The sequence below is a fragment of the Chelonoidis abingdonii genome, chromosome 3 (genome assembly GCF_003597395.2).
Source record: "Chelonoidis abingdonii isolate Lonesome George chromosome 3, CheloAbing_2.0, whole genome shotgun sequence".
In the NCBI taxonomy this organism is placed as follows: Eukaryota; Metazoa; Chordata; order Testudines; family Testudinidae; genus Chelonoidis; species Chelonoidis abingdonii.
The window spans coordinates 124,290,459-124,316,663 of record NC_133771.1 but is presented as its reverse complement, the minus strand read 5'-3'; the positions used below and the strand labels follow the sequence as shown (position 1 = coordinate 124,316,663).

At 41.3% G+C, this 26,205-nt stretch overlaps 1 protein-coding gene across 1 annotated transcript in view; it reads right to left on the bottom strand.

The window, feature by feature from the left end:
- Positions 1–22,310, bottom strand: part of SNX9 (sorting nexin 9) — a 101,821-nt gene extending 79,511 nt beyond the window's left edge. Inside the window, exon 1 of the mRNA XM_032778349.2 lies at positions 22,108–22,310. Coding sequence (XP_032634240.1) covers positions 22,108–22,119 — 12 coding nt within the window. The 5' untranslated portion in view covers positions 22,120–22,310. The remainder of the gene's footprint in view (positions 1–22,107) is intronic.
- Positions 22,311–26,205: the final 3,895 nt, after the last annotated feature.

The window sequence follows — 26,205 nt, the reverse complement described above, 5'->3', positions numbered from 1 at the left end:
CAGTTACTTTGAATTAAGACATGAAATTCATGAATGTCATGAAATTCCTACAATTAGTGCTGGCCTTCCTTTTGGCACTCAGTTCTTGAGTAGAGTGGAAGAACTCCTGAGCCTTAGAGCTGAGCCAAAGAACTTGTAAGCAGCTTTTCTGTCACTTGTTACTGACAGTTTCATTAGTTCTGATTTTGCACACAGACAACTCTCTCGTTGCAAGTCATATCCCAAGCTAGTAGATGGCCTGGGCCATTGATAAGATTTGGAATTTTGTAGAAAAACATCTTAAACTTTTAGAGGGAAGGGTAATGAAAGGGCTTTGGCCCTCTCAAGTAATTTATGTTGCATTCAATTAACAGTAACGTAACCAGGTGCTAGAGGTAATGATAAATTTACAAATGCAAATACTACTACATATACAGATAACCTGAAAAGAATTTTTGATAGGCCAAGTAATAAAGGAGCCCTTAAAACTGACAACCTGAACTTTGCCTAGGAAGTGTATATGTTAACAGTTCATCTATGTCTCTCTCCTCTTAATTTATTTTATTCATTTTGAATTATACAATGGTGGGTTTTATTATATTCTCTAAACTTCTTGTACAGTTCCTAGGTAGAGGAGGTAAGAGAAAAGAGCAGAAATAATAGAGAAGAGGAGCTTTAACAGACCCCCAAAATTAAAAAAATATAAATATTTGTTTTTCTAGCACCTTTCAGACAAAGATCTCAAAGCACTTCACAAACATTCATCTTCAGAATGCCCACGAGAAGCAGATAGGAATCCACCTAGATGGGCACTTGCATATATTATAAATTGTTAATGATTTTTTTTAAAGTGGGTAAACAAAGGTAAGCAGGTTGAAACCCCAATTCAGCAAAGCCTTAGTATGTTAGAAGCCCAACTGGAAAGAGAACCTTTGAATCCTGAAACCTGTCACAGCAGTTCTCACTCCTTAAAATACGTATGCTACCAATCACACTGGTATTATTTTGAAAATTTTTGAGAACATTAAAAGCTTTTGCCACCAACTTTCATGTAGAACGCACGTTAGCAAGTCAAAAATAAGCAAATTCCCATCAAGAGCCGAGTACATAACCTTTACATTCTATGTATGTTTTTCTTAATCAAGATCTCCACATTGATACGAATGTTTAAAAATAATTAGTGCCTCATTTTACACTAAATTACTACAAAACCTAAATTTCTACATAAAGACGCAATTTTAAAATTGTGGTCATATTATAAAAGAAAGATTACTTAAATAACATTGTATATGCATCATATAAAGAGCAGTTAATATACACCTAAATTGAAATAAAAATTAAAGTTAGTGTTTACTTCTATTTAAAATTGAATTTAGAAATATTAAAGCAATAAATTCTCAAAATGTGTTGCTTTGTTTTTAGAAAATGAGTCAGAATTCAGATGTGGTTCTAAGACAAACAACAGAAATAGAACTCAGAGGAACAGGGTTTTAAACTAAAGAGAATTAGTAAGTAGGGTCCAACGGCAAGAAAATCTAAGGAAAAAGGAAGTTCAGGAGCACTGGCAGTTTCTCAAAGACAATATTTAAAGGTACAACAGTAAACTATCCCAATATGAAAGAAAGATAGGAAAAATAGCAAGAGGCCAAAATGGCTCCATCAGGAGCTCTTTAATGACTTGAAAATCAAAAAGAAATCCTACAAAAAGTGGAAACAAAGACAAATTGCTAAGGAGGGCTATAAAAAGAACAGCAGGAGACATAAAAGGGTAAGAAGAGGTTCTATAAATACATTAGGAATAAGAGAAAGACAAAGGAAAGTATAAGTCCACTATCTGGCAGGGAAAGGGAGCTAATAATTAAAGGCAATTAATTAAGGCTGAGGCGTTTAATGCCTATTTTGCTTGAGTCCTCACTAAAAAAGTTTATTGTGACCAGATGCTTAACACAGTTCATATTAACATGGGAAAAGGAACCAGCCAAAACAGAGAAAGAACAGGTTAAAGAATTTTTAATTAAATTAGATATATTCAAGGCAGCAGAATCTGACAAAATTCACCCTAGGGTACTTAAGTGAACTACTTGATGCAATCTCAGCACCTTTTAGCCATTATCTTCAAGAACTAAAGGAGTACAGGTGAAATCCCGGAGAACTGGAGAAAGGAGAACCTATCTTTAAAAAGGGAAATGAAGAGGATCTGAGGAATTAAAAATCAGTCAGTCAGTCTCACTGATACCTGGAAAGCTCCAGGAACAAAATTATTAAACAATCAATTTGTAAGCACCTAGAGCAATGGTGGGCAACCTGTGGCCCATCAGGGTAATCTGCTAGCAGGCCACAAGACCATGTTTACATTGACCGTCTGCAGACATAGCCGCCCACAGCTCCTAGTGGCCGCAGCTCACTGTTCCCAGCCAATGGGAGCTGCAGGAAGAGGCGTGGGCCACAGAGACATGCTGGAACAGTGAACTGTGGCCACTGGGAGCTGCAGGCAGCTGTGCCTGCAGACGATCAATGTAAACACTGTCTCGTGGCCTGCCAGCGGATTACCTGATGGGCTGCAGGTTGCCCAACACCAACCTAGAGGATAATAAGCAATAGCCAACATGAATTTGTCAAGAATAAATCAGGCCAAACCAACCTAGTTTCCTTCTGTGGCCTGGTTATTGACCTAGTGTATGGGGAGCAGCAGTAGATGGGATTCATCCTGATTTCAGTAAAGCTTTTGACGCAGTCCTTTATGACATTCTCATAAGTAAATAAGGGAAATATAGTCTAGATGAAGTTACTATAAACCAGGTGCACAAAAAGTCATCAGCTTAATCTGCAGCAAGGGAGACTGAAGTTAGATATTAGGAAAAAAATTCTAACTAAGGAAATATAATCGGTTAATATAATTAAGTTCTGGAACAGATTTCCAAGGGAGCTTGTGGAATCCCCGTCATTGGAGGTTTTTAAGAACAGGCTGGACAAACACCTATCAAATAGGTTTAGGTACATTTCGTCTTGCATCAGCACAAGAGGATGGACTAGATGACCCTTCAAGGTCCCTTCCAACCCTACATTTCTCTGATTCTATCATAAGACCCCCATGTGGTATCAGGCAGGAATTGAAGTAGTTTGGTTGCCTATAAATTTCTAAACAAAAGTGTGCAGCATACATTAACTATGTCTGTTAAAACATCCCAATATGAAGAATTTGACTTTCGTATCAAGGATTACATTAGTTATTGTGGAATCTGAGTGTGGATAGTTTGGTAAAAACTGTTAGCAGTTTGCAAGACTACAGGAGATGTGACATAATACGCTGGGATTCTATTTTGTTTTATAAAATATCAGTCTAGTGACTATCAGTATTAAGGAAAACACACAGAATGCTAGAAGGTTATAAGCAAAAGGCCAGTCTCTCTTTGCAGTCTTGGATTCTACTACTATCCCAAAAAGTATACTGCTAACTTTTAGGGCTGGATCCTCAAGCGACAAACTGGCATTGCTCTACTGTAGTCAATAAAACTATACCAACTTATAAAAGGGATGTCTACACTACCAGTTTTCCTCAAATTTCTTATTGCTGAAGCTCCACCAGTGGTAACAATGTGGATAAGCCATGAGCGTTTTATTCACTGTGTCCTCCAGACCAGCTCTAAGCAGGGCAAGATGAAATGGAGGTTAAAATGCCCCCCCACTGGCTCTCCCACTGTTGCTATTACTGATGGAGCTATGACACTAGGAAATTTAAAGAAGAATGCTAGTGTGAACACAGCTAGAATGAAGATAGCATAGAAAAAAAGACCTCAAGAATCTAATTTCACAAAGAAATGGCAACACTAAGAAATTCCTGCACCCAGACACATGTCCTTTTCCATAACCAACCTGAGAAAAACAAGTGACAGGTCTGGTCTAACTACAGAGTTAGATTGATCAAGGCAGCTTATGTCAACCTAACTATAGAAGTATCTACACTTAAATTTCACTCCCCACCAATGTAACTGCCCAGCTACACTGTCTGAACTCCACCTCCATGAGCAGAGTAGAGCCAATGTCAACGTAGTAGGTCAACGCAATGTCAGTGTAGACACTGCATTGCTTATGCTGATTGTTACTGTCTTTCAGTAGCCTTCCCACAATGCCCCACACTGACAGCACAATTGATGCAAGTGCATCAGCTGAGGACGTGTACCGCCAATACAAGGAGCAAGATGTAGACATGCATAAGCTACGTAATTACTGTGGCGTCTGTATGCCAATGTAAAGCTGACTTAATTTCCTAGTGTAGACAAGCCCACAAAAACAGGTGAGAGCAAGGGAAAGAACTCAAGAGAGAAGACAGAAAGGCCCCTCCTTCTCCTAACATCCCCTAGAGAACAGTACCCAAGGAGTTCTAAAGAGAGCAATTCCATGTTTAGGGAACTGCTGGTTGGAATGTTAGCTAATGAAAATTCCATGGCAGTTGTAGAAGCTGAAATGAGAGGACAGACAGCTCGAGGAAGAAAGCACTGAAAATGAACTCCAGCATCAAGCTTCCTATGTTACTGCCCCAGAGCTAACCCATGATATGCAGGGCGGAGGGTAGAAGTGTGGCTGGATAGAAATGATAAAGTTTAAAACACACTTTTTCAAAATGTGACTGAAAATACACTTAAGATTTACACCGCTGCATACACAGCGGCTATTTACCTGTCATATTCTTTTAGGGAGTGTATGCGAAAGGAGACCTATGGCTTCTACAGCAGTGTATCAACAAGATCATATACCAGAATGGTTGCATCTGCTCAACACATACAAACAATCTTTGCATAAAAACAAGTTGCAAATCTAATTAAACTGAAATCTTTCAAGATAGATTTACATTTTAGGGTGATCTGAGTAACAAATAAAAGTGATTTTTTTAAAAAATGTGATGAATTTTTACTTAATGTCACTATAATGTTAGGTATTTTCTTCAAAAACTATTTTCCAGTAAGACTATCAAAATTATATGCTCCTTCAAAATGTTTTAAAATACTTTCACCAGTTATTAATTTTTTAAAAAGTGAAGACGTATTATTTACTCAGATATACTGTTCCACCACTACTCCTGCAACAGAAATCACAATATTTATATGCTGTTATGTGAATAATATTTTCTTCCATCTGTAATTGATGGATTCATGTGTAACTCATGCTACTCTAATAACTTTACAGTCGTGTCTAAGTTTGTCATTTGGCAAGCAGCTGACAGGCCTTCCCTCTTTATGACTCATCTTTGATTCTGCTGATTGGTTCACCATTACCCACTGGAGAATTATAACCAAAACAAAAGGTTATTAAATAGTTAAATACAAATAGGTATATTAAGAGTTCTAATAATACTGATAAAAAGCCAGGGAACAGATTTGAGTCATCCTACCCTGCTAGTAGAACATGTTTTGGGGGGAACAGGGGAGAGGTTGTGGGTTCTGATGAGAGAATACTCTTTTCCAGAGTGTGTTGTGTCTAAATTTTGTAGACAGAGGTTTTTTTTTATATAATATATACAGAATCCAATATATAATGTTATTCTAACCATTGTTTCAGAAATTTAGTAAGAACCCCTTAAATGCATAGGGCATTCAAACAATTTAACCTGCACTGATGCAGATTCTAAAATGGCTGCTGAAACACACATTTCAAACAGCCTTGGTAGAGTACGAGGCAGCGCTAAGGCCCTAGCTGATGCCACTGGCATCTTGCCGATTAAAATTAGATTATATTATCAAGACACTAGATCTATATTTGGACTGTTTTTTAAATAAGGGAAATTACTTGACAGCTTTTCAAAATGATAAATATGGCCTTATCTATACTGACTAAGTTATAAAACAGCAACTTATTTTCTTCACTTTCATTTGGAAAAAACTCTACAAGTTTAATCTTCAGCTCTTTGATGTAGCAGACTGCCTAAAGAAGGACTTATTTTAAATGCTCTGCAGTGACACTTTTAAAGTTAATATTTGTTCAAGAAGTAAAACTGTATTTGTGATTACAGGCTAGCCTCCAGCTACTTCAAGGAAGCTTCCTGACGATTTTGAGAGGAATATCTCCATACACCAACCTGTAGGACTGAAAGGAAAGGAGATGAAATTCCATTCCTCCACAAAACTGAACTTCTAGCAAATATTAATTAGAGAGAGTTCTTGATATAAGCTCATTTGTTGAGATACCAGAATTGAGTGTGGGAATGGTAGAGGGTACCATTGGATATAAAAAGCTGATAGCAAATACATTTGCTAATAATCCCTATAAACAGATACAAGGATAGCTGTTATCTAGTTGTAAGAAATTATTAAATTATCTGGAAGGGCAATAGAGAAGACTGGAGACTTCTGTAACCATAATGCAACCAATCTCAGTTTACTCTTGCTTCTAGTATACAGCAGGTAGAGTTCTTGAACCTAACCTACAATTATTTTTTTGTAATTAATATCAGGTACAAACTAGCAATTTCCAAAAGCCAACTTCAACACACACTTTGCCATTTATAATTGGAAGTGTTTAGCCTGAGGGTTTGATTAGGAAGTTACCTATGAATCTGAGTGGATTAAAAAAAACTGATTAAAAAAAATTTAATGGGTTTTATTTAAATCAAATATTTTATTTAAATAAAATATTTTTATTTAAAAAATAAACCTATTAAAACTAATTTTTAAGTTAGGACAATCTATAGTAAGACCTAGTTTATAATCAATTAAAAACAATTCAATGTTACTTTTTAATCAGTACATGTTTCCTGCCAAATTTTAAGTACAGTTCACCCACTGAATTTGTGGAAGTTCCTGGCTAAGCACCTGGAGCTAGTGTTTGCTGAAGTGCTAAACTAGCCTTTGACAGCAGAAAGCTCCTTCTGCAGGTGCACAGAGAATATTTTCTTCGTTTCAATCTACTGAACTAGTTCATTTCAAAGACTAGTTCATTCAAAATTGAGAAATCAATTAGGAGTTGAAAAAGCAGGAAGGCTTGTTTTCCTCTCCAAGATATGAATAAAAATGAGGTGTGAGGAGGAGGAGATCTGGCTAATTCTAAAATCCTGAAGGACACAGTGAACAGAAACAATCAGTTCAATGCATGAACTACAGAAAATACATCATTTATTTAATAAATCAGTTACTCTTATATGAAAATGCATGTTTTGATACTCTACAGGTTAGCAATAGGCACACTCCAAGCCTGGAGCCCACGAAGCTTCAACCTGGAATATATAGCCACTAGTCCCCTGCACACTCTCAGCATTCACAGATTTGCTCCTTCCAGAGAAACAGTATACCCGAGCTCACCAGGTCTATCATAGATCACTGCTCTGCTTAACATATAGAATTTAGGTATGTTTATAGCGAAATCTAGTCTTGGTTTATTTAACAAGGAATAGAGATTCAAGTAAAAGCATAGGAAACAAATAGTAACATGCAAAATAAAATCATGACATGTTTTCTAGAGTTTAAACTTAATTAACAAGATACTATCCTGTCTAACCAAGTACTACTCATGCAAATCACTGAAGCATTTTACAGTGACTTTGGCGGTGGACCTTTTTTCAGGAGACAAACATGCTGTCTGTGGGTACGTCTACACTATGGGATTATTCCAATTTTACATAAACCGGTTTTATAAAACAGATTGTATAAAGTCGAGTGCACAGTAATAGCACACTAAGCACATTAATTCAGCGGTGGTGCATCTATGTCCGAGGCTTAGCATCGATTTCCGAGCGTTGCACTGTGGGTAGCGTATGTCATAGGCCTATCCCAAGATTCCTGCAGTCTCCCTGCCCTTTAGAATTCGGGTTAAGCCCAGTGCCTGATGGAGGCAAAAGTCATTGCTTCACGGGTGCGTTCTGCGGTAATGTATCAGTCATTCCTTACCTCCGGGAAAAGCAACGGCAGACATCATTTCGCGCCCTTTTCCTGGATTGCCCTGGCAGACGCGCATAGCAACGGCAACCATGGAGGCCCGTTTCGCTTTCCCCCCCCCCGCCCCACAGTCCCGTATTGTGCTACTGCGATGCTGCGACAGAGCGGGACACTCCAGCACACACTAGCAGCATTCATTTGCTTTTGCCATGATAGCAGACGGGTTATTAGTCGATTCTGTTACCGTCTGCTGCCGGGCGTAAATTAGGCAATGAGATGACGTTATCTGTCCCTCTGTACTGTCTGCTGCTATCCTGCGTGCCCTAGTGAAATCGCCGGACGTGGGCACAAAAGCAAACTGGGAATGACTCCCTGAGTCAACCCTCCTTTATTGGTTTCGAAAAAAGTTAGAGTCAGTCCTGCCTAGAATATGGGGCAAGTGTTACTAGAGAAACCAGTGTATCAGAGAGCCACAACTGCTCCGTAGTCAGATCCCGCAGAAAATGATGAGCCTACATGTCATTCATGGGGAGGTGCCCTGCAACAACCCCACCCATGCTTCCCTCCTCCCCTAACCTTCCTGCCTACTGCAGTGTTCCCCCCCATTTGTGTCATTGAAGTAATAAAGAATGCAGGAATAAGAAACACTGAGTCTTTTAGCTGACATAAAATGAGGGGGAGACAGCCTCCCGATGCTATGAAGTCCAGACAGGAATTAGCAATGCGGGAGAGAGAAAGCCCAGCATGCCGCTGCCTATGACATCCAGGCAGACAGAATCTGTTTTTTACACAGGAAAGAGAGGGCTATTATGGAGCTCAGCCCCCAGTTGATATTTAGAAGACCGGTATACCAGCCGTTCTGTACCATCTACTGGGAATGACCAGGATTCATTCCTATTTTACTCAGGCACACCCCGGCCAGGCTCACCTGAAGCCACCAGGAGCACTCACGGGTTGATTAAAAGGTGGTTTACCAGTCCTACTGCACCATTGGCCACCAGGGAGGGAAGAGAGCGATTTACTATGCCACTTCACTACTGCAGCATCGCATCTCCAGCACGCATTCCAGTAGACACCAGGGTGACACTTGAAAGAGTCAAGAACTATTTCTTTCCCTTTTCTTTCACGTGGTGGTGGGGGGGAGTAAATTGAGGAGCTATTCCCTGAACCACGTCGGACACTGTGTTTGAACCTACAGGCATTGGGAGCTCAGCCAAGAATGCAAATACTTTTCGGAGTCTGCTGTGGACTGTGGGATAGCTGGAGTCCTCAGTACCCCCTCCCTCCATGAGCGTCCATTTGAGTCTCTGGCTTCCTGTTACACTTGTCACGCAGCACTGTGTAGCATGGAGATTTTTTTTTCAAACGCTTTACCACTTCGTCTTCTGTAACGGAGCTTTGATAGAACAGATTTGTTTCCCCATACAGCAATCAAATCCAGTATCTCCTGTACGGTCCATACTGGAGCTCTTTTCGGATTTGGGACTGCATTGCCACCCGTGCTGATCAGAGCTCCACGCTGGGCAAACAGGAAATGAAAATCTAAATTCTGCAGGGCTTTTCCTATTTACCTGGCCACAGCAGGTAGACCAGGCCTGTTTCTTCACAGTGAAAGAGCCAGTGTGTTGCTTGTCATCCCAAGATATACAAAAAACAATCCTTTGTCTTTATTCATAAACAGGGATGGACACACACACACACACACCCCTTCCCATTGTTTGTTTCATCCTGTAGATTTCCTTTCGTCCAGATTTCGCAACTTCTTATTTTGCCCACAGCTCATGCAAATAGGCATACACTGTGAGGCAAATGATATAGAAAATGACAAAACAGAGATAGGCGTCTGTTATCTTGGAAATATTCCTTTCAGGTAGGGAGTATGTCACCTCCTGGAGATCTCCCCTACTGCCAAGGGCTTAAGAACACAATTTTCAGTATAGATAATTATCCTTCCATATGTCACAATGACTATGACGACTAGTGGGCTACTGGCTCTCAGTAGAGCCCTCACATGACACCCTTCAGAGAAGTATAATTCCTATAAAGCCCTATGTGCTCCTTGTGCCCTTTGTCAACTGGCACCAAGGGATCCTTGGATCACACCCTCCAGTTGTACATTCTCTGCCTTAATCATTTGAAAAAAAAAGAATAAGTTGTGCAAAATTAGTATTAAATAAATTGAAGACAAAGAAATGACAGAAAACTTCAAAAAGGTCACATACATACAGATCTAGGACTATACTGAATAGAACTAAATACTGTGCACTACTCCTAGTAGTTGTTTAATAGCTAAAAACTGTAAATAAATAAATTTATTTATTTTTTACTATTCAATATCAAGTCATCCAACTTACACTAGTCAAGTAACAAAGCCTCATTTCAGATAGTGTACTCAAATGTTGTTACTTTATTATATCACTACTTGGCAAAAGCCAACAGGTTTAAACTAGTATTTTATTTTACTTTAAAGGCCTGCTCTTGTAGCCATAGCAATTGAGAATTCAGTCGGTCTTGTACATGTTAACAAAAGCTAATAGAAAATATTAGCAATTTTTAACCACTGCATCTGGAAGAGCCTACTGCTATACCTGAGCTACCCTTTACTTAAATTTTAGGACAAAGCAACTTACTCAGTTTAAGACAGCAGAAAGAACAGATTTGCCTTTTCAAGCAAAACTTCAGAAGGCAGGTGGAACTAAGCTAGCAGACCAACTGCAAAGGTAAATGCTACTTTTCACCCCTTGCAGCCAGTCGTTCTCAAAATATTTTAGGGGTGGCTGGACTTCTTAAAACATCAACTGCTACTTAAGTTAAATACTGAACTCTTTTTCACATAAAGGATTAATTTTTTTTGAAATGACATTTAAACTTTAATGTAACATATCAGAATAGCAGTCTGTTCATTTCTGAGCAACTGGGGGACACATCTTCAGTGGTTGAGGGACTGGCATCAAGCCTCAGCACACCTGAACCACACACATGTAACCTAAGAATAATATGTCTCATTGCTTAATTCTTGCACAGGTACAGTATTTTTTTTTAGTGACTATTATGAAGATCTCTGGTTCCTACGTAAGCAAGACTCAAGTTCTACACCAAAAGCTGTTAGTGGTTATTGTATAACCAGATAATGGCATAGAGAGTACACTTAAAGTTTCCAGATTATACGAAGCTGAGAGAGGTTGCAAGTGCTTTGGAGGATTAGATTAAAATTCAAAATGATCTGGACAAACTGGAGAAATGGTCCGAAGTAAACAGGACAAAATTCAATAAAGGACAAATGCAAAGTACTCCACTTATGAAGGAACAATGGGAAATGACTGCCTAGGAAGGAGTCCTGCAGAAAGGGATCCGGGGGCCATAGTGGACCACAAGCTAAATACCAGTGAACAGTGTAACACTGTTGCAAAAAAAGCAAACATTTTGGGATGCATTAGCAGGAGTGTTCTAAGCAAGACACGAGAAGTAATTCTTCTACTCTGCTCCACACTGATTAAGCCCCAACTGGAATAGTTCTGGGTGCCACATTTCAGGGAAGATCTGAACAAATTGGAGAAAGTCCAAAGAAGAGCAATATCAATGATTAAAGGTCTAGAAAACATGACCTCTGAGGGAGTATTGAAAAAATTAGATTTGTTTAGTGTGGAGACTGAGAGGGGACATGATAACCTTTGCCAAGTACATAAAAGGTTGTTACAAAGAGAGGGGAGAAAAATTGTTCTCTTAACCTCTGAGGATAAAATAAGCAGCAATGGGCTTAAATTGCAGCAAGGGAAGTTTAGGCTGGACATTAGAGAAAACTTCCTGTCAGGCTAGTTAAGCACTGGAATAAATTGCCTAGGGAGGTTGTGGAATCTCCATCACTGGAGATTTTAAACTCTAGGGATAGTTTAAATCAGGGGTGGGCAAACTTTTTGGCCTGAGGACCACATCTAGGAATAGAAATTGTATAGTGGGCCATGAATGCTCACAAAGTTGGGATTAGGGTGTGGGAGGAGGTGAGGGCTCTGGCTGGGGGTGAGAGCTCTGGGGTGTGGTCTGGGGATAAGGAATTTGGGGTGTAGGAAGGTGCTCTGGGATGGGACCGAGAGGTTTAGAGGATCAGGGCTGGGGCAGGGGGTTGGGACATGGAGAGAGGCTCGGGGTGAAGGCTCCAAGCAGCACTTACCTCAAGCGGCTCCTGGAACCAGTGGCATGTTCCTTCTCTGGCTCCTATGCGGAGGCACGGCTAGGCGGCTCAACGCAATGCCTCATCTACCGCTACCGCCTCTGCAGGTCCCATTGGAGTGCTGGAGGGGGCCACTGGAGCATGTAGGAGCCAGAGCAGGGCCGTGCCGCAGCTTCCGGGAGCTGCGTTGAATAGCCCCCCCCAACCCTGCACCCTGGCTGGAGCCCCAGTGTGTGGCCCCCAACCCAGCGCCCTGGCTGGAGCGCCGGAATGGAGCAAGCCCCAGACCCTACTCTTCAACAGGAGCTTGCAGCCCGGTTTAAAACAGCTCACAGGGTGTAGTTTGCCCATACCTGCTCTAAGAAGCAGAAAATTCTCAGAATACCTGTAAGTAACAAATCTGTTGAGTAAGAGGTGCCACTTTTACTTAGTCACTTTCAAAGCAGAAGAGCTCTATAACTGCACATACTATGTTTTGGCCACAGATTTTAAATCAGAAGAGAGGCCAATGTGTGCTTCCTTGATCATTTTAGTCCCTACTCCCCTTTGTACCACTGCCCTTTCCACAGAAGCAGCTGTCTTGCTTCTGAATCTCTCTAGAGGGCCTCATATAAGTCTCACTTCTTAACAACAGTGTTGCCCCTTTCTGGCCCAGTATTGAGTTTTTCCTACATGGGAAACCCCTAGTACAAGGCTGCTCAGTGAGATCACAAGGCCTGGAAAGGTGGACCCTGGCACTTCCCTCCTTTTGAGCAGCTGCACTGCAGTACAACGGAACGGCAGAGCTTTAATTTTGGGGAACTCCATGGCCTATGTTACACAGGAACTCAGACTAGATGATCACAATGGTCCCTTCTGGCCTACAAATCAATAAACCTGCCAGACAAAGGAAAGCACTTAAACTTACACAATAATGACTCTTTGGATCAAGAGCAGATTTACCATGAAACAAACCATGCAGTGGCACAAGGCTCCCCAGTGACGGGGGGGGGATGCAAGACAAATATCTGACAACCTTTCCGCGACGGACCACTGGCCACTCCCAGAAATGGACAGCTGCTGGCACGTCTCTGCATGCTCCCTGCCTGCTCTGCCTCCCTCCCTATGCACCGCTTTGTTTCCAGAAGTGGCCAGCATGTCCCTGCAGCTCCTGGTGGCACAGGGGGTGTCTCTGCGCACTGCCCCCGCTCCAAGTGCAGGTTCCACAGCTCCCATTGGCCAGGAACTGTGGCCAATGGGAGCTGCAGGGGCAGTGCCCACAGGCAGAAGCTCACAGGGGCCCCCACCACCACCACCTAGGATCTGCTGCCGGGGGGGGGGGGGGGGGGGGGGGGGGGGGGGGGGGTTTGCTGGTCACTGTGGAAGCCTTGCCACCCAAGGTAAGCACTGCCCCCCTCCTGAACCCCAACCCTCTGCCCCAGCCCAAAGCCTGCACCTCACACGCAAACTTCCTCCCAGAGCCCTCACCCCGCCTCCCATACCCCAACCTCCTGCCCCAGTTTAGAGCTTGCACCCAGCACCCAAACTTCCTTCCAGAGCCCACCCCTCACCCTCCCGTCCTGCACCCCAACCCCCTGCCCTAATCAAAGTACCTCACTTTATTTTCATTTACTTCCCATTACTTATAATATAGGAGGACGGTGAAGAAAAAAAAAGAAAAATGGAGGGGGTGGGGGAGATGAGAAAAATGTTTTTCTTGGCTGGATCCCAAGAGGGCCCCCCCCAAAATGAAGCTGAGCACAGGGCTCCATTAATTCTAATTCTGCCACTGCTTTGGGTGCAATTCCTGTATGGAAGCTTCAACTCTTTCTATACGGAGTTTCATCCTTGTGGCTTATAAGTCATTTTGACCCCCCCCACCCCCAGATCATAGGCAAGCCATAACAATCCATTACTTTGGGCTGGACTTCAAAATGGGAAGAGGACTCTGGTGTTAATGCCTGCTTCCCACCTTGGGGAGATTTGTTATTTACAAAGCCCAAACACAGGGAGACTGCTTTTGGAACTAGTGAGGCAAGAAGATGGGCAAGTCTAACTTGGGTTCTAACATAGAGTAAGCATATATTTAGTGTGTTAGAAACATCTGTTTATTTTTCTCCAGTAACACATTAGCTTTATTTGTTGAGGTACTGTATACACATTGTATTTTCCATTCATCATGCTTATGTTGGCAGATTTAATACCTGAAGACAGCAAAACATGAGCCAAGATTTCTGCCACTTACAAAATGAAAAATATTGTTTTAAATGATGAAGCTTAGTGCCTCAATAGTCCAAAGCAATCTTACCATCCAGGTTTTGGAACAAAGATAAAATTGTTCATTTTACAAGTAACTGTGAAGTATTAAATATTCACAGCCAGTCAAATAATTTGATTAAACAGTTCTAGTTCTCTAAATTTCATGGTATTTCATATTGTGGAAAGCTGTTCAAAGCAACAAGTTAGTTCCATTGCTTTACAACATTGTAACTTATTAGATCACCTGTTCATGAGGTGCTAATTCCAGTAGTGCTAAAGTTGGAATAGCTTATAAAAATAAGGCAGGAAGGAACCAGCATATTTAACAATACAGTTCTCACCGTATTAGTTATAAAGGGATGGAAGCCATCACCTCTAAAATATGTCAATTAAGATCAATTACACAACTTCCTGTCACAACAAAATTGTTTCTGGTCAAATAGAAGTCACATAAAGAAAAGAAATCTGTCTATGCATATCTTGTAATTTTAAATAAGATTTTCAAAAGACAACTAAATTAGATGTTTTAACAGACTGGGAGACAATTCACAGACAGGAATCTATTGAACAACTCATAGGACGTACTACAATTCGTCTTACTACAAGATCTTTTTTTTTTTTTTTTTTAAGTCATGTAATTGGTAAATAAAACAAAGGCACAAGTCTTTTTTTTTTTTTTTCTTTTTCCCTCCCGAAATCAGCATATGGAGAGACTAGAAATGGATTCTATCTGGTTACAAACATTAATATTTGTCAAAAATCAGGTTTTCAAACAAGTGAAATCTACATAGGTAAGACTTCTCTCCTCTTTCACTATTGTAAAATGAGATTTTTTTTTAAATAATGACATGCTCTGGGGTAATGATGTTCTGATGACTCAGTCTCTAGGTGAGGTTAAAAATAGCCTAGAAATACTGAGTCATATAGGCAGCAGCATATGAGCAAATCATCATACAGGACCCAATCTTTTCTTCCATGTACTGTCAACTGGAGTTTTGCTAATGACTTCAATGACATCAATATCAGGTCCAGATAAAAACAAAAGAAACAACGGAAAACAACCTCGTTGTAGGCAATTGCTAAATGTGAGGGAAGCCATGTATCATTTGACTGCAGGAATTTATGAAGATTTATAAGAAAAACAGCTAGAAATAAATTAAGAAACCAGGGGTCACGCACTTCAGTCCATGACACCAAACTGACTTATTTTATAATGGCACTGTCTAAGTCCACATTTGTTTTTTTTTTTTGGGTAAATTACATTACCAAGCATCTTTACCCAATAAATCTTGTTCCTGCTTGACTTTTTATAGCTGTTAACATCTTGGCACTTCTTGGCCTAATCCTGCAAACTTACTCGCATTAGTAAACCCACTGATTTTGACTGACTACTTATTGAATAGGATGCACAGGAGCAAGCCTTTGTTATGTAAATACAGCTTACAGCATTTGCGTTCTCATTTCTTGTATTAAGTGTTGCTTCACTGAACTTCCAAAGGGTGGAGAGTGCAGAAGAAGCAGGAAATGGTTTATAACTCTCTTCAACTATATGGAGAGGTAGCGTGTTTAGTGCTGGATCTGTAAAAGCATCCCCCCCAAAAAAAAAAAAAAAAAAAAACCCCCCAAAAAAAAAAGAGTCCTGTGGCACCTTATAGACTAACAGACATATTGGAGCATGAGCTTTCGTGGGTGAATACCCACTTCGTCGGATGCATGTCTCTTCCAATTAACAATGCTATTAAGACAATTAATATTTTGTTAAATACTCCTCCATGAAAAATCAATTTCAATAGCTAAGATGATCTTTAAAATGTTTAATTTTTTTCTGAACAGAGTAGACAGTTCTAGAGCCCTTCATTTAGTTCATTTGTTGTGAGATGCTTCTCAGTTTTGGTTTGAATTAATCTCAACAAATCCAAAGGGGAGTTCACTTCTGCACACAAGACAGCAAAGAGAACTAGTTCTACTTTGGTTTGTTACTAAGGATGCAGCTGAGAGCACTTCAAAAAACTTACCCTTTTCAGCAAACCTAGCAGTGAAAAGACAAACTGAAAGGAAATTAAGGCATTAGAATTTAAAAAAAAAAATAAGGGTGCAGATAGGGAGGATAAAGCTTTACTTCTAAATTTTGGAGACCCTCTCTGTCTTCCTTAAAAATGCATTTAATTTTGTTTGCAAATATTAAAAATACGCCAGTTAACACTTTAAGAGCCAAAATGTACTGTGCATCCTAAAAAGTTTCTTCCTAAGACACCTCTTAATATATGAAAAAATGCCCAATACTGCAAACAGATCCACACAGGTGGATCCTTAGCCCACAGAGTCCCACTGACTAAAATGGGATTCCTTGCTGGGATAAAGGTCTGCCTGTACTGATCTCCCTGAGGAATTGGGCCCCAGACTGACAACTAAGGATCTGATCCTGCAAAAGCTTATTAACAAGTGTCTCTGCTGATGCAAGTAGTGCCACTGATGCATTGACTCCAATGGGACTAACAGAATCAACCAGGCTGACCTTAAATTTCAAGTTAAAATCCAGATCTTCCATTAGTAGAACACAAGTACAGTGTACTTGACATATTGGATCCTCTTATTATAGTCTTTATTTTTCCTGCTGGAAGAGTGACTTAGCAAATTCCAAATTAGACCTCCCACGGAAAGGAATCATCTATTAAATAATATCCATCTCTAAAATATGTTGAGCCTGAGACCACGTTCTTTAGAAATCAGCATGCAGCTTCTTGGTGTTTCCAGCGCCCCACAACTGAATGAAGCTCAAAATGTGACAAATTACAAAATACAAGTGAAATTACAACATTGCAAATAATGAAAAAAATGGTTTTGTCATTTACCTCCAAGAAATCAAATAAGCAAATGCAGAAAGAGTCTAAAGTGTCTTTTCTGAAAGGGTATCATAGAAGCAAACCTAGTATTTTTTTCTTTTATAGAAATAAGCTTTAAATGTATTCATTTAGCCTCCCTGCACATCTGTGAATTAAGGAAGTGTTCTCCCTTCATTTATACATAGGAGAACTGAGGAACAGAGAAGTTAACACCAACATTTTCTAAAATGTCCACTAATTTTGGATGCCTCAAACTTTAATTACCCGGTCTGATACACCTGGGGGCCTGTTTTTCAGAGGTGCTAAGTAACCGTAAGTTCCATTTAAGTCAATAAAAGGTGCTGGCCCTCAATGGAAATCAGGATCTACTGATCTCAAGTTAAGCACCCAAAAACTGGGGAACCCAAAAATTAGTGAACAATTCTGAAAACGTTGGCCTATATGACTTGCTCAAAGTCAGAAAGAAAATTTACAGCTGAGTCAGGAATACTCTAGTCCTCTATCAGTATTGCATCCCAACACTGGACCATACCTCCTCTCTACAAACATGTCACTCAGTTTGGAAGTATGCTTTAAAAGTCCCAGCCACAAAATGCAGATTTTTTTTACTCTCCTCCTGTATTTCCTATTATTTCAATAGGAAGCTGGCAATTGTTTGAGTGGGCTCAGAGAAGAACCACAAAAATAATAAATGGATTGGAAAACAAGTCTTATCGAGAAATACTGTATTGAGCTCCTTGAGTCTATTTCACTCAAAGACAATGTCAAGGGATAATTTGATCACAGTCTAAGTACCCACGGGGTAAAGAAATTTGATAATATAGGGCTCCTCGATCTAGCAGACTAAGATATAACATGATCTAATGGTTGGAAGTTAAAACTAGACAATTCAAACTCAAATTTATTTATTTTTTTTTAAGAGTGAGGGTACTTATCCATTGAAATAACTTCAAGGGTTGTGGTCAATTTTCCATCGCTGAAAATCTTTAAATCAGTATTGGATGTTTTTTGAAAAGATATGCTCTAACTCAAACAAGAATTAATTCACGGAAGTCCTGTGTTATGCAGGAGGTCAAACTAGCTGATCACAATGGTCCCTTCTGGCCTTTGAATCTATGTGTACAGTGGTTAAACTGTTATTAAATTATGAGAAATAAATATCCAAGGTCAACAACTCTAGTCTAGGATTATGTTCTACAGCTTTTTGCATGTGCATTTCCAACATTTGGCATGTTTCTCATAGAAGTCAGCTATTTCAGAAAGGCTAGGATTAAAAATAAATACAATCCTATTTCATTGCTATGGTAAATTAGTATTGGCTATCTTTCTGAACACTGCATATTGAAGTTCAAACAAACAGTCTTCTTGAACCAACCATTAAAAAGAAAAATATAGCAGGTCAATCGCTACTACAAGGATCACAGTTGACAATTAAACAAGTTTACCAAATTTAACCCTAAATAGCTGTATCTCAGAGGTAGGTGATGCATGCCATACAACAAACTTAACAGAAGATAAATTTGGCACCACTCTAATAGAAACTTAACTTACCAGTATATATCAAAACAAAAAACCAAGTCTTTAATTTGCAAATAATGAAGGATAAAATCAGAAAATATGCAACAAACAATTTTTCCCAGAAATAAAGAATGAAAAATAAATTGCTGCTCTTCTGCCCACAATATAATTTTAGTTAAATCAGGGATAGCATAATCTGTCTTTAGTTTCTGAACAAGTTATAAACTGGGGAGCTATTTAAAGAAAAACAAACAGAGTGCTCAGGTCTCCACATTTATACAATTAAATTGCTTTTCTTTTCAGGCACAGAATCAACAGTGGTCCTTCACATCCTCCTTTCAATACAGCACAGGTCCTATTCCACATTGAAATAGGCACCACTTGAACATGTTATCGTAATTGCAGAAGTACATATATGCCAAAAGTAATGCAGTTTTCCTTTTAACTACCACAAGTAATAGAAGTGTTCTGTGAGTGTCCTTGCATGCACACACACACACACACTTGCATAGAGTGTTATCACAAATTAATTCAAACTAACAACATTAAAACCCAGCCCAATCTAACAATATTCTAAACCAGAGATGGACAACCTGTGGCTCCGAAGCCACATGCGGCTCTTCAGAAGTTAATATGTGGCACCAACTCCGGGGCTGGAGTTACAGGAGCCAAATTTCCTATGTGGGGGTGTTCACTGCTCAACACCTGGTTTTGCCACAGGCCCTGCCCCTATTCCACCTCCTCCCCCTCTCCCCCAGAGCCTCATGCATGCCATGAAACAGCTGATCAGGAGATGCAAGGAGGGAGAGGGAGGTGCTGATCAGCCAGGCTTCCAGTGTGCAGGAAGCACTGGGAGCAGGGTGGGGGAGCTGAATGCAGGGGGACTGCTGACGTATTACTGTGGCTCTTTGGCAATGTACACTGATAAATTCTGGCTCCTTCTCAGGCTCAGGTTGGCCACTCCCCTGATATACCTAAAATTGGAATTTATATGTAACGATAAATTTTCAAAAGCAGCTATCTGACTTGGGAGTTTGGCTTCTTATCTAAAGAATACTGTGCATCTATTTATACAATACCATTAATACACTAAACAGGATATCTACAAGATACAGAATGTGTCAGCTATTAAGATATCCAGAATCACACACTATCACTATTCTATATGAACAGGGTCTATGAGTAACAAAATGGATCTTTCTAAGCTGCAGAACTAGTTTATGGAACCAATTGTGTCCCAAAAGCATTGTTTCCAATATTATGACATGTCATAAGTACAACACACATTTTCTTTAACAGGTACTTTGGACTTTAAAAAGTTAATAAAATAAAAAACTACTAGTCAGACAACTCACCTTTTAATTAAAACAGCATAATCTTTCATATTCAGCTAAGTTAGCAAATAAATACCATAGATAACTTACACTGGTTTCAGATATGCAAAGTCCAATACATACATTAGTTTTCTAATAATGTTCAGAAACAGCAAAATAATTTAGTCTCATACTTTTTAAAAACAATATACACTACAACAACTCAAAATCAGACCATAAAACACCCAACACTGCTAATTCACATGCTACAAAAATCACATGGCAGCAGGAAAACCATATTTTTATATGATCTACAAAAAAAAGGACATTATTCAGAAGATTACATAAAACAAATATGTATCAGTTCTTTGAAGAGCAACTGTGGAATACATCAACAAAGAGTCCTGTGGCACCTTAAAGACTAACAGATGCATTGGAGCATAAGCTTTCGCATGCCTCTGACGAAGTGGGCATTCACCCACAAAAGCTTATGCTCCAATACATCTGTTAGTCTTTAAGGTGCCACAGGACTCTCTGTTGCTTTTTACAGATCCAGACTAACACGGCTACCCTCCGATACTGTGGAATACATGTGGCCTATCTATTAGTGGTACTCTTGTTTTATAAAGTAGAACACACACACATGCACCACTAGAAGAGAATAAATGAATTTATCCCACTGCAATCAAACTGACTGGAAAAGACACCTTCTATATTTGGCCATTATCAGGTGTATAAACCTACTATCCTATACACAGAAAACAAGCAATACTTCTAGGAAAATATACATAACCACAGCTGAGGTAGAGTTCCACTGAGCAACTAAGTCTTGTGTGTGATCTTTTTGTAATGCAGGTCATTGTATCAAATACTAAGGCTATGTCTACACTTAAAGTACTGCAGTGCTTCCTGTCTAAACCAAGGCTTAGGTCACCTTAACTATGTCTCTCTCAGGATTTGAGCACCCCTGAGTAGCATAGCTGGGTTGACCTAAGTCTCAGGTGTAGGTCAGACCTAAGAACATAGTCATTTTCCTTCCTGCTTGAATGCTGAGCACTGTATAGAAAAATACAGGACAAAACACAAAGTTGAATGACATTCAGATCTCTAGAGTTTGGTTCCGTTAGGACTTTTTCAAGGGCGCTGAGCAGTCACAACTGCCACTAAAGTCAACAGAAGCTGCAGGAGCTCAGCAACTCTGAAAAGCAAAGGCCCAGGTTTTTCTGTTTGCACAGATGTGAAATTAAATTGACAATCTAAGGTACTTCAGCTCCTAAACATTTATTTCTTTGTTTTACAAAACCTAACATGAACAGAAACGTGTCCATCCCATTGCTTTGAAATTTAAATGAAAAATTTGCTTTGATTTAAAAACAGTCCCCATAATATTCCCACCTAAACCATGCCACTATTGGCCATATCAGGACTCAGGAGAACCAAAGTGAAAGAAGACACACAAGTGAAACCGACCAATCTCTCACCCCTGTTCAGGCAGCGTAAAATGCCCATGCCCACATTATAAATAGCGATCCACATTTTAATTCTTCCAGCTATTATTAGTAACCCAGGTTAGGAAGCTGAGGTTGAGGGTATCCGGCAGCGGAGGGTGTTAAACGAGGTGCTGTTGGGTTTTGTAACTCGGGGTGTCTCTTCTGATCTGCGGGTTACAAATCACCCGGGCACTGGGCCCCTGGCCTGACGTGGGCAGCTGAGACGATACCGCAGCATATGGGGGCAAGTGAAACAACACAAACAGTGGGTGGAAAAAACTTTTCCCTGGAAAACTTTGTGACGCCGGAAACTCTTTTCCCCTCCTGCCTGGCCCAGGAGCGCTGGCCCGTGGGTGGGTCCAGGGCCCAAGCGAGGCACAATCACCCGGACCGGGGGTGACTCCTGGAACTCCCGGGCCTGGCGGTTACACGGGGAGGGCGACAGAGCCCAGCCCCGAGATGCCGGGGGGCTCAACCCCGCAACGCCCCGGGGGCTGCTCTCCGCCCCAGCCCCTTTCTCCTGGGCCTGGCCCGGGGGCAGAGAAACACCAGCTCCGCCCCCAGCCGCGGGTCTCCTGGGACTCACCCCGAGAATGGGGCGCCCGACCCCGCTCCCCTCTCCGCGGCTCCGGGCACGAAGCCCGCTTGGTGGGGGGGGGGGGTTGTCCCGCCGGCCCCGCGGCAGCCCCTTACCTTGGTGGCCATGGTGCTGCTAGCGCGGAGCTCCCGCCGCGCGTCTCGCCTGCCCCGCGACGGGCCCGGCTCCGCTGCTACTGGGCCGCGGCGGCTGCTCCGATCCGCCCAGTCACAAGTCCCGCCACCGCCACCGCCCCCTCCGGCTGCCGAGGCAGTTCAGCTGCTCAGCAGAAACCCGCCGCGCCGGGCTGGCGGGAGCTAATGTAGCACCCGGGTAGCGGCCAGGCTGTGTCCCGGCCCCTCCCCGCTCTTCCCTTCCTTTCCTGCTCGCTCCTCTCCTTTCCTCATGCTCTCTTCCTCCTTTCGTCTCTGCGCCCGTCTGCCTCCCGCTTCGTCCTCCCCCCACGCTGTTGTTTGCACTGTTTTAGCCCCTTGTTTGTGAAGCTACATTATCGGAATCAGAAAGTCGGTGAGCCGCATTCTGATCAGTTACATAGGTGTAAATTCGGAGTTACTCCGGATTTACACCGGCACAACTGATGACAGCATCTGGCCCTGAATCTTCAGACTTACTTCAGCTCTTCTCACACGTTTGGTGGAAGACTTGGTCCTTTGAGTGATTAACATTCTTAGGCAGTTTGTACAATCTCTCTAGCCATTAAAATCTCGCTGCTTTGGGGGAGGAGGGCGGGGAAGGGGTCATTATCCTCCTCATTCAAATTCTTTTTATTTCAGCCCTTAATGTACTGGAGAGATCTCCACTGGTAGAGTTCACTTGACACCGCTGATATATTTACCTTCCTACCAAAAAAATACCACTAATGCAAAAGTGAAGGCATTTTAATCAACCATTCCCACTGCCAAATATTTCTTTAAAATGCAAATAAAATAACATTTTACTGTCTGGGTTTTTTGGGGCTGAGGGGGGTTTCTTTTTCTATGAAAGTCAAAATCTTCCATTCAGTCTTGGAACAGTAATTTCAGAAAACTGGGCTACAAGGAAATGCATCTACTATCACATCAAGTTTCCTCTACTACTGTCTTTTGATGTGTAATTCATTTGTGATCTGTGTGTCATCTGGGCCTCAGCAAGCAGATAGTATTATGTAAAAGACCAATCAGGCCCATTGCACTAGATATTATATGATTGTTATTTATTATTATTATTTGTACTACCTTAGTGCCCAGAGGTACATCTACATAGCCCATAGCAGCGAGCCTCCCAACCCAGGTCCACAAACTTGGGGTTGCAGCAAGCCCATTAAAAATAGCTGTGTAGATGTTGGGGCTGCAGTTCTGGTTCTGAAGTCTAGGGAGGGAGGTGAGCTTCAGAACCCAAGCCACAGTGTCTACACAGCTATTTTGAGGGTGGTAGCATGAGCCATAGGGTGACCAGATGTCCCAATTTTATAGGGACAGTCCCGATTTTGGGGTCTTTTTCTCATATGGGATCCTATTACCTCCCACCCCCTATCCTGATTTTCACACTTGCTGTCTGGTCACCCCAGTGAGCCCAAGTCTTGTTGACCCAGGTTCGGAGGCTCCCTGCCATAGGCTGTGTAGATATACCCCCAGTATATCAGTCATGGACTAGGATCCCATTGTGCTAGGTGCTGTACAAATAAAGAACAAAAAGACTGTAAGCTCTTTGGGGCAGGGACTAAGACCTGGTCTACACATAACATTTAGGTTGACCTAGCTACGTTGCTTGGATGTGGAAAATTCAAGCCCCTGAGAGACATAGGGTATGGCTACACTTGCAGCCACACAGCGCTGCCGTGGGAGTGCTCCCACGGCAACCCTTTGAAGTGCAAGTGTGGTCGCAGCGCCAGCGCTGGGAGAGAGCTCTCTCAGCGCTGCAGGTACTCCACCTCCTCATGGGGATTAGCTTGCAGTGCTGGGAGCCGCGCTCCCAGCGCTGGGGCACTGTTTACACTGGCACTTTGCAGCACTGTAACTTGCTGCACTCAGGGGTGTGTTTTTTCACACCCCTGAGTGAGAAAGTTGCAACGCTGTGAAGCGCCAGTGTAGCCAAGACCATAGTTAAGCAGACATAAGCCCTTGTACAGATACCACTAGGTCAAGAGAAGAATTCTTCTGTCAACCTAGCTACTGTCTCTCAGAGCAATGGGTTTACTGCAGCGATGGAAAATCCCCGTCCATCGCTATAGCAAGTGTCTACTCTATGGCACTACATTAGTGTAGCTGCAATTGTGCCACTATAGCATTTTTTGTGTAAATGTACTCTACATATAAGACAAGAGACCACAGATAGATACACACAGAAGCAGGAGGACAAGAAAACAAAGAGATTATACTGATCAACATCATGGCTTGTGGTCTCACCATACAGACTTATAGTAAAAGACAATTCTTATCCCAATCAATTTACAGTCTTAGGTAAAAGGGGAAAACAAATGGAGGGGGACAGAATACAGTGGCTGTAATACAAACATATTTTGTCTAGAATATGTGCATAGTTTGCAGATATAGCTGTTTGAGGGTATAATTTCTTTGGGTTTTGATCAGTAGCACCTTCAATCCCAGTTTTTAAAAAAGTAGTGTAATTGTACAAATTGTCAATGAGTCAAACATTATTATTCCTAAAATTCATGTCTAATATTGTGAAGCAACACAATGCCTTACATGCATATTTCCATATCTGAAGTGCTTACGAGCTTCTTTTACTATTGGTAACTCTTTCCACTGAACCAGGCAACTGTAACAAAACAGAAAAACAGCATACCCACAAGTCTTGTAACTCGAAAATGAAGTTGCAACTTTCCCCACCTTTTATGCAGAACAAGTGAAATAGCTGAGGGGGTTTTCTAGCTATCATCTTGAACAGGAGCAATAAAGAATATATGTGGCTGCTGCAGAGCTGCAAAGCCGCTATTTAGCAGCAACCACACCATTTTTTACTGTAACAAAGGTCAGAATTGGTTAATTTGAAAAATATTCAAACTCCATTTTGATTCAGTTTTTAAATTATTTTTACAACCCAAACAGATATGTGTTTATGCTAGTTGTTTCATTCTTTACACCATGTCTTGAGAGTGAACCTCTCATACACACACCTTTCCTCCTAACACTTCAGTCTTTCTCCACTTTGTTCTCAACATCTTGCCTTCTGAAAACTACCAGGAAGGGCTTCATACTATAGGACTGATGGCCACTTGAACAACATTTGTCTATCTTAGATATAGAAACAAAGTAATGATTTGCCAGGCCCCTCTACACATCTAAAATCTCTGATCTTCTAGACAATGTTCCTCCACAAGCTGATCTTAACAACTTATACTGGAGAAGTTTACAGGTGGATAGGTTTTGGGGTTTTTTTGCCCCCATGGGAAAGGAGTATTTTGGGACATTGGTGTCTATGTGGTCTTCCATTTCCAGCCTAATTGCCATGTAGGCAGGGACCTTTATGTGAGGAACATCCTTACAGCTGCTTATTTTTACATCCTTATAGCTGCTTTTTCTTCTGTGCAGGCCAGATCACATTTCTCTTCCTAGCTGAAACCTTCATTATAAACTAACTCAAAAGCCTTACCACAAACATACTGCCAATGGGAGACACCTAAAGTGATTTCTAAACCCTTTTGCATAGATGAGTTTTCTGCTGCCTAGTAGAGTGCTGAGGACTCTGACCCTAGTTCATAAAATGACTTAACCACATTCTTAACTTTAAATGTATGAGTAATCCCACTGACTTCAATGGAACTGTTCATGTGCCTAAATACTTTGCTGGATAAGAGCCAAAGTACTCAGCACTTTCCAGAATCGAGCTCATATTTTCTATTTGATATATATGGCTTTAGCTACTCAATACCTAATTTGTACTGCCAAAGTAGCATGACTAGATGTTAAGGGGAAAATATCTGGACCGCAGCGGGGAGGGGGCTTTTTTTTTTTTCTTTTACACTCACCTGTCTGGGAGTTCGGTGGCAATTCGGTGGAGAGCCCTTCAGTTGCATACAGTCTTTCATGGTATTTCTGTGGGGGGCAGTAAATCTTACTGCCAAAGATAGAAGCACCCACCGCTGAAATATCGCTCAAGACCAGCCGCGACTGAAGGACTCTCCACTGAATTGCCGCCGAAGAGCAGGAAACAAAATATCAGGACAAATGGTGTCCTGACCGTACTCTGGTCGA